The 9981-nt window shown below is 46.4% G+C and overlaps 1 protein-coding gene across 1 annotated transcript; it reads right to left on the reverse strand.

Annotated features, from left to right (window-relative positions):
• Positions 1 to 1056: 1056 nt before the first annotated feature.
• LOC306655772 (sperm motility kinase 2B-like) lies at positions 1057 to 2394 on the reverse strand (the record flags this gene model as incomplete). Its single annotated transcript, XM_079130389.1, has 1 exon — positions 1057 to 2394. One exon carries the CDS (start codon positions 2392 to 2394, stop codon positions 1057 to 1059), a length of 1338 nt encoding a protein of 445 aa, XP_078986515.1.
• Between the last annotated feature and the right edge of the window lie 7587 nt (positions 2395 to 9981).

A 9981-nucleotide genomic window follows, 5' to 3' on the forward strand; every position in this document is an offset into this window, starting at 1 on the left:
TTATTGATTTCTAGCACACTTTCAAACTGAGGCTAGGGAAAGTGAAGAATCACATTCCCAGAGTTTCCAGAGTCAACTAGAGGTGGCCATTTGACAGTTTTGGCCAGTGAGGTCCAAGAAGTCTGCTGGAGGTGTTCAGGCAAAGCTTTGCTTTGGGAGATCAGGAACCCAAGATGTCAGCACCTGCCTCTTGCTTCCTCCTGCACTGGGTGCTGCAGGGCCCCCTGGACCTCTGGCAGCCTTCTTGCCAACAAGAGCATCACAATGCTTCTGGTCCTGGCACCACTGAGCTGCAGAGACAGCGTTGTCAGCTACCTCTTCTCAAATTTGTGTCAGGTGAAACAAAGAGGCTATCCTTTAAAGCCACCATCAGAGGTCTGTGTCTTGACATCAAATGCACTTGTAACTGTTAAAACAGCTAAAAAAAAGAACTGTTTTTTTTGTTGTTGTTGTTTTGTTTTGTTTTGCGTTGGTAGCACGGATTGAACTCAGGGCCACTGGGACACTGAGCCACATCCCCAATGCTCTTTTGCATTGTATTTAGAGACAGGGTGTCACTGAGTTGCTCAGGGCTGTGCTTTTGCTGAGGCTGGACTTGAGCACCTATCCTCCTGTCTGGGCGCCCCAGCTGGCGGACTACAGAGGTGCCCAAATGCACCTGGCCTATTCTATTTTTAAACCTGCCTTTCTAAAACAAAACAAAAAACCAAAAATCTTTGGAACATCAATTTTATTATACCGTTTGTGAGGAAGAGAAATTCATTCAGAAGCAAGTCTGCTATCCCAGAAGCCAGAGAGGAAGACCAGGGAAGAGCAGGGCAGGGGGAGGTGTCCCAGGGCAGAGAGTCTCTGATGTGTGTGGCAGGTGGGGACAGAGGAGAGTCGTGGGGGATCCAGATGCGCTGTGGGTCGGTATCCGAGAACGGGGAAGCCGGAGCCAGGTGGCACGCCTCACTGCTGAAGCTGTTTGAGTGCAGCCCTGACAGGTGCCGGGTCCACCATGTCAGGATGCTCAGAGCTGGGGGTCTTCTGGCCGTGGGTGGTCTGTCTGTCTGCTCAGGGCAGGTTCCCTGGAGCCACTGTGGTTTGGAGCCTAGGGCGCCTGCGGGCTCCTTGCATGGGTGCCACTCTTCTTCTGGAGGTGGGCTCGCCGAAGCAGGGCACACAGCAGCACAGCTGCCGCATGCAGTTGGCCATCCTCCTAGTGACCGCCCTCCAGCCCCTGTGGCCGTCAACCGATTGGCCTGAGGAGGGACCCTGGGAGGAAGAGCTGGGGCCTTGTGCTACCCATCTGCTGAGGATCCTCCAGGGCCTGGGCCTGGGCTGGTCGGGCCTGCGGGGCACAGGGTCTGGCCTGGCGGCTGGGCTGGGAGGGGGCGTGTCCCCATGGAAGAAGCGCAGAGGAATCGCGGGCACACTGGCACTTGCGGTGCCCCTGTTTCCCGATGACTTGGCCTCCTCGGGCTGCTGCTGCTCACAGGGCCGGGGAAGGGCAGGCTCGCTGGCACACTTCTTGGGAGGCATGCAGGGGGGATCCCTGGGGCCCGGGCGAGGCCCGACCACCCGGCGGCGCACAGGCCTCGCCTGGAGCTCCCAGCCCACCCCCTGGCTTCGCTGGTGCAGGAGGATAAGATAGGTTCCCATGGCCTCATCGAACTTCCGCTGGTCCAGGGACACCCAGGCGTTGTAGGGGTCGAAGCCCATGTCAAACATGATGGTCATGATGGCGGGGTCGGGGCGCGAGGGCAGTGGCTGGCCGCAAGGACCAGGCGGGGCTTCCTCGCCCTGGCTCAGCCACGGGTGCCCCATTACCTGCTCGAGGGTGGGCCTCTGGGCGGGGTCCACCGTCAGCATCTGCTGGATGAGGCTGCGGGCCTCCTGGGACAGGTGCGCGGGGAGCTCGTAGCTGGCCTGCACGATGAGCCTCTGCAGGCCCTTGGCCGTGCTGGCCTTAAACGGGCGCCTCCCTGTGAGCATAAGAAAGAGGGTGACCCCCAGGCTCCACACGTCCGCCGGGGGACCCTCGTATTCTTGCTTCAGGACGATTTCAGGGGCACGGTAGGGCAGAGTGCCCCAGAAGCTGGTGAGCTTCTGCCCAGGCCGGACCCTGGCGCTCAGGCCAAAGTCTATGAGTTTGACCTGGCCGCCCCTGCTGTCCACCACGAAGTTCTCGGACTTGAGGTCGAGGTGCGCGATGCCCCGCTCGTGGCAGTGGCGCACCGCACACACCATCTGCCTGAAGGTCCTGCGGGCCTTGTCCTCCTTCAGCCCACCTGCCGCCGGGATGCAGCACCGCAGCTCTCCCCCACCTGCGTGCTCCATGACCATGTAGAGGTTGCCCGGGGTCTCCATGACCTGGAACAGCTGGATCACATTCGGGTGCTCCAGGGCCATCAACCACTGCGGTTCCAGTAGCACGGCCTGGGTCCCCTCTGTCTTGGGCACGACTTTCACCACCACCTCTGCCCCCGTGAGGAGATGGCGGGCTAGAAGCACCTGGCTGAAGCCCCCCTGGCCAAGCTCCCTCACGACCTGGTAGTGGTCCGTGAGGGCCGCCTCGTAGCAGGAGCTGGGCCCCTGTGGCCCTACACTAGTCTGACTGCACTGACTGCACATCCTAAAGCCGGAACAACAACTAAGGATGCTACCTTAAAAAAAAATAACAAACTCAAACAAAAGGCCCAAACCAACAAACAAAAGACAAAACAAACAAACAAAACCCAAATCAAAAAAACAATGGCAAAACACCACCACCCCAACCACCAACCACCAGCCACCAACCACCAACCACCAGCCACCAACCACCAGCCACCAACCACCAAAAACGCTCACTATCTGGGAGTCCGACAGGTCACCACCAAGAGCTTCCTGTACTTATGGACAAAAATCGCAGCCGCAGCCTCCCTCTTATATGGCCGGTGGCTGACCTCCCATCACAGTGGCTCCTTGTGAGGTCACAGCAGGCAATGACCAGGTCACGCCCAGCCATACCCCCAGGGGTCATCTCACTTTGGGGCCTCCAGGACCCGTTCAACTCTCATAAGAAGAATAAGAAAGGACCCCACAAGCTTTTAGTTGCAGGGGGTGTGAACACTGAGAGTTAAACGTTTAGAGATTCAAACTTGTCAGATCCTTCAGGGCTCTTCTCACTTGGAGTCTGATGAAAACCCCTACTAACTTTGGGCTTTACAGGCCTCATCATATCTACACCCCAAGTGTTCCATTCCTACTTCTTCATCTCAGAATGATTGGTGTCAAAGTGTGGTAGCGCTTTGCTCACATGGCGATGCTCCCACCAAATGCTCTCTTCCCCTAGGATGCTCTAGAGCTTGGCATGAACACCTATGGGGCTGAGAGGGAGGGAGCATTCCTCAGCCTTGCCCCACGAGGTTCTCATCAGATTATGCTCTAGACACCCTGGATGGCCAAAGGCCCAGGGTTGATACGTTCAAAGTGATAAAGGATAAAATATGGAAGCCAAGATCCTACAACCAGCAAAGGTGTCCTTCCCACAGGGTGAAGAAATGGAGGCCTGCCCAGATACCTGGTCCCTTCCTGCTGCTGTAACAAAGTACCTTAGACTGGGTCACTTATTAACAAAAGCAATGCACTTCCCTCAGTTCTGGAAAGTGGCAAGTTCAAGGTCAAAGCACCTTGTTGCTGTCTCCTCCCAGGATGGTCAGAAGTTTGAAGCCATTCTCTCAAGCCCTCCTCTTCCTTTATTCTGTTTTTCTTTCCCTTTCTTTCTTTCTCTTTCTTTCTTCCTTTCTCTTTCTTTCTTTCTTTCTTTCTTTCTTTCTTTCTTTCTTTCTTTCTTTCTTTCTTTCTTCCTTCCTTCCTTCCTTCCTTCCTTCCTTCCTTCCTTCCTTCCTTCCTTCCTTCCTTCCTTTCTTTTTGTTGCTTTTCACTTACTGGCCATTTTAAACAGGGCCTCAGGCACATCATGAAGTGCTCTACCACTCATGTACTTCCACAGACCTTCGGTTTTCTTTGTTTTCTTAATTAATTAATTTTGTGTGTGTGTGTGAGACAGGGTCTCAGTGAGTTGCTCAGGTCGGACTTGCATGTGTGATGCTCCTACCTCCGTGTCCCAAGAAGATGGGATTAGAGCCTGTCATCTGTTGGTCGTGAGACGTCCCCCCAGCACCCCCATCACGGGCGGCTGTCTGCTGTTCAGGGGCAGTCAGAGGTGAAATGATTGGATTGGGAGAGCCGTAACCTTCAGTCCATCCTAGGTTGAATGGACTGACTTGCTGGTTACCATAGGCAGGTGGAACATGGCTGATTACTCTAGGCAGTGGGTCACTGGGGTCATGTCCTGGAAAGGTTCTTCATGCCTGTAACCATTGCCCCACTTTCCTTCTCTCTCTGCCTCCTGGCTGCCCTGAGGAAAGGCGCTTTCCTCTGCTGGGCCCTTCCCCCATGATGGGCTGCCTCACCTTGGCCCAGAGCAACAGAGCCAGCAATTGATGGAAGGAGACCACTGAAACTTGAGGCCTCTGTGAATATTTCCTCCTCCAAGTTTTTCTTGTTGGTTGTCTGGGCCACAGCATTGATAAACTTAATTAATACACAGCCATAGGCCATTGTTCCTAGCTTGACAATGCGTCTCCTGGGACTACTGTGTGTGTGTGTGTGTGTGTGTGTGTGTGTGTGTGTGTGCCTTCACGGAAGTGAACCGGTCCCTTGGGCAGCTGGAGAAGCATTCTTAAAGTACACATCCATGCGTGGGGTTGAAGCCTCATGCCCTGTCTACTCTTTGAGGAGCTGGTCCCCACTAGATGTGCCTGTGTGAGGGGTGTCCTTCTATGTGACCTGAAGGACATTGGATTAGGTACTCAGATCTTGAAGACAGAAAGATCTCTGGTAAAGCAATCTGTGACATTTATAAAAGCTAGTGCCGCTTGTTTTCTCAAGATATAAGAGAATAACGTAGCAGAAAACCCCCACTCTGTTCTGTATTGAGCACACTGTGTGCACATGTGACATCACTGACTGAGGGGTGGGCATGGCGAGGCCCGGCAGCAGCATTCTCTGCACTAGTGATGTTCCCCTGCCACACATTCCCATCAGGGTGGTGTTCCTATCTGGTGGCAAATGGAACCCCATGGGAACCACAAAGAAATACCTACAGGGCACACCCAAAGGGAGAGGTAAGGGAATTCATATCCTTGATGTTTGTTTCACTACACACATCAACCTAACAGGAGAGAAGGTAGTCATATAACAGCATAAGTCACACTGAATCAAACTTGGCCTGGTCTCCGTATCTGGATGCAAGCCACGTTGAACCATGAGCTCATCTTATTCCCTTATGACCCCATCTTCAGTAATTACATCCTAACAATGTCATTTTTGACAAGAGAAACCTTATTCTTAGGTGTGGAGGTTTGAATCTATTCGTGTGTTTGGGGGATATTCTTTAATCCCTAACACTCCCTCGTTCTCCCTATTGGGATTTTTCTTGCAGTAGGTGTTGATTTTTATCATGTAATTATTCTACATGAATCCTTACCATCCTATGTTTTTGTTGGCTTTTCAATACAGTGTTTTGTTTAGGGATATTCGTGTCTATATTCATGATGGACTTTGGTCTGTCGGTTTGTGGTTTCTTTGATGGTTGTATTCTGGCAGTGTCTTTTTTGGTTTGGCATGCTCACCCTCATAAAATATATTGTGAATTGTTTCATAGCTCAACCGAATACCAAGTGAATTTGAGACAAAAAAAAATCTCAGTATGAGAAAAATTATATATCAATATGCATCGTTAGGATTTTTAATACACAACATATGTTTGTCTTTTCCTCTTATTTTCCTCCCCACTATGCTTGCTTCTAAAATTACTACCCTGCATCTTCCCTGAAAGAACTCAGTCCTTGAATTGAACAGTAAGGATGCTGAGAGACACAGTTTGTGGTAAGGTTTATTTTACAGGTTTTAATGGAGGAAGATATTATTTTCCACTTACCCATCATTCTTTTCTCCAAAAAGGAAATTTTTGACATTTTTCCAATAGAAAATATTTTTTCTAATTATAAAAATATTACATGCTCATCATAAAAATTCATATAGTAAGCAGTAACATGTCTTTCTTCTGCTCACTTTTCATTGGCCAGAGATAGTCTCATGGTCTTTCTAATTTCCTGGGAACTGAGGAACATGCACAATGGATGAGATGATAGATGAGGACCACTGTTTCTACCTTAATCCTAATTGTGTATTTCTGTCCTCAAGCTGACACTATCCAAAATAAAATCTAAATGATCTACTGTATTCATACCAATTTTCTACTTCTTTCACATGAATAAAGTCTATAGATATTATGTGGGGAAAATATGCCTTTAACATAAATACGTTTTCCTCTATGCGAAAAATTATAGCATACCCAATAACTTCTTTTTTCTACAACGATAGAAAAATAAAAGAAAATGAAATAATACCAAACACTTATATTTTTTAACCACGAATTCCAATTTGGTTGACTTAAAAAAGCAACATGCCTGGATTTGTTAGGTTAGGCTAATTTGTATGATAGTTATGTCTAGTTTCTCGAATTCCAGATATTTTTTTTCTTTTGTTTATGAATTTTATAGCTTTAGTCTTAGTGGTTTAGGACAATAGAATGTATTAAGTACATATGTAATAGTTCAGTGTAATTGTTTGCAGTGCAGTCTTGCTATGAGGTGATTCAGGGACCTGGGCTCCTCCTTCCTGAGATTCTGTAATTCCCCAGGCCTTCAGAGTCTCCTTTTGGTTTCTCTACATCAGACAGACAAACACAGGAAGAAAAGGATTAGGGACTGGATTTAGAAGCAGGATGTGTTATTTCTACCAATAATCTCTTGGCCAGAACTTATAGTCACCCCTAACTTCAAGGGAAGTTGGAGAATCTAGTCTGTCTGTGTGCACAGTTAGAAAAGTGTGATAGTCAGCTTTTCATTGCTGTGACCAAAATACCTGAGAGAATCAACTGAGTGGAGAAAAGATTTATTTTGGCTCATGGTTTCAGAGGTTTCAGTCCATGATCAACTGGCCCCATTGCTCTGGGCCTTTAGGCAAAGCAGAATGCCATGGTAGATTGGTGTGTTGGAGGAAAGCTGCTTAGTTCATGGCAGCTGGGAAGCAGAAAGAAAAAGAGAGGTAGGGGCCAGGGACAAGAAATACCCATCCACGGCATTTCAGTAACCTCCTTCCTGAAACCATGACCACCTGTCTACAGTTTCCAGTAGTCCAATTAGCTACTGATGGATTAATCCACTGATGAGATCAGAGCCCTTAAGACCCAATCACTTACCAAAGCTCTACCTCTGAACATTGCTGCACTGGGGCCCAATCTTCACCACTTGAGTCTTTGGGGAACATTCCAGATCCAGCTACAACAAAAAGCAATAGGTTTAGTGATAGTCTCCCCCATGATATTCCTCACATGACCAAAAGAAGCAAGGAAGAAAGGAGGAAAAACCAATGTGTCTGGGGGGGGGGGGGGGGGGAAGCATTATTTCTATTGCACTGTACTTATTTCCTCAGTTATATATTGTATCTCCAAAAGTTCATTTTATTCATGTTAATACAGAAAGAAACATGATAACACTCAGCTTGTTGAAATGTAAACTGAAATAACCTCACCAAGGGGAAAATTGTCTACATGAATCAAAATTCTTCAAAGGAGTACAGTCAGCAATTTTACTTCTAGAATTTTATCCTAGAATTGCTTATAATGGTGAAATACTTTTATGACATGAATGTTCAGTAACTAGAGGTAAATTAATAATGCTAATTCTTATAAAATATCATATGGCCATGTATGTTGCCGTAGATGTCTATTGAATAATATTGAATGATATTAATTATACAATAAGTAAAAAGAGTTTACAAACCTCTTGTCTAGAATCTTCTATGGGCATTCTAAATCTGGTTGAAATTTTTTCCCTCACTTTCTTGTCCCTGATTTCTATATAAATAGGTGATATTTTTCTAAAAAAAAAGAAATATTTCCTATTTTAAAGCAAAACCCCAAAACGTTTAATATTTAAAATGAAAGCAGATTTTAATCCATGAAGATCCCAAAACAAACAAACAATACATGATAAAGTACCACGAGATTACCCGCATTGGCTTCATAATGGATGGTGACAAACTATATCTTCCAGATGGCCCTTGCCTAAGTACCTGGAGGAGCCTTGGTCCTGGTCGGGGGTGGAGGTGTGTGTCATGTTCTCTGTATGTTAGTCAGCTTTTCATCACTGTGACCAAAATAACTGACATAAGCAACTTAAAGGAAGAAAGATTTATTTTGGCTCATGCTTTCAGAGGTTTCAGTCCATGATTGACTGGTTCCATTGCTATGTGAGCCAGTGGTCATGCAGAATATCATGGTAGAAGGAATATCAAGGTAGGGGAGGAACGCTATTCACCTCTTGGCAGCTGTGAAGCAGATTGAGGCAGGGGGTGGGGTGAGGAAGGACCTGAAGGACAAGTATATCCTTCCAGAGCATAACCTCAGCAGCCTACTTTCTCCAACAAGGCCCCACCAGTTTCTACTTCTTCCACCAATGCCATCAAATACAAATCTCTCAATGAATTGATTAATGCATTCATGATGAGGTCAGAGCCCTCATGATCCAATCATTTCCTTATTACCTCTAAACCCTGCTGCATTGGAGACCAAGTCTTCAACAAATAAGCCTTTGGGGGAACACTTCATATTCAGACCAGAACATTCAGGCTCCTTGTCTCTGCATGGGTCTTCAGCAAACTGGAGAGTGCATGGGCAGTTACTGTTCATTCTTTACCTCTCTCACTCTGACAATGATCTGCTTTCTTTCTGCAGGAAACCTGCAGATCAGCTGGCTTGTGATATTCTGCATAGGCCTGTGAGTTACATGCAAAGCAAATGCAGAGTCTCTCAATTCCTTCTCATATTGTCAGAGTCAAGAGTATCTCGAGTCTGCATTGTACCTTAAAAAAGAAAAAAAAAAAAAAAGGGCCCATACTTCTGACATTTATTTTACTTAATTTCTTCCAGATTAAGTAAAGCTGCTGTCAGAAGTGGTTTCAGCTTTTAAGTTCACTATTATTCTTCTTATTCTTTTTTTTATTGTAAACAAATGGGACACATGTTGTTTCTCTGTTTGTACATGGAGTAAAGGCATACCATTTGTGTAATCATAAATTTACATGGGGTAATATTATTTGATTCATTCTGTTATTTTTCCCTTCCCCCCCACCCCTCCCACCCCTCTTTTCCCTCTATACAGTCCTTCCTTCCTCCATTCTTGCCCCCCTCCCTAAGCCTAACCCTAACACTAACCCCTCCCACCGCCCATTATGTGTCATCATCCGCTTATCAACGAGATCATTCATCCTTTGGTTTTTTGACATTGGCTTATCTCACTTAGCATGATATTCTCTAATTTCATCCATTTCCCTGCAAATGCCATAATTTTATCATTCTTTATGGCTGAGTAATATTCCATTGTATATATATATATATATATATATATATATATATATATATCACAGTTTCTTTATCCATTCATCAATTGAAGGACATCTAGGTTGGTTCCACAATCTGGCTATTGCGAATTGAGCAGCTATGAACATTGATGTGGCTGTATCTCTGTAGTATGCTGATTTTAAGTCCTTTGGGTATAGGCCAAGGAGTGGGATAGCTGGGTCAAATGGTGGTTCCATTCCAAGCTTTCTGAGGAATCTCCATACTGCTATCCAGAGTGGCTGCACTAATTTGCAACCCCACCAGCAATGTATGAGTGTACCTTTTTCCCCACATCCTTGCCAACACCTATTGTTGCTTGTGTTCTTGATAATTGCCATTCTAATTGGGGTGAAATGGAATCTTAGGGTAGTTTTGATTTGCATTTCTCTAATTACTAGAGATGTTGAACATTTTTTCATATATCTGTTGATTGCTTGTACATCTTCTTCTGTGAAGTGTCCATTTCCTTAGCCCATTTGTTGATT

The sequence above is a fragment of the Sciurus vulgaris genome, assembly GCF_902686455.1.
Source record: "Sciurus vulgaris genome assembly, chromosome: 3".
NCBI classification, from domain to species: Eukaryota; Metazoa; Chordata; class Mammalia; order Rodentia; family Sciuridae; genus Sciurus; species Sciurus vulgaris.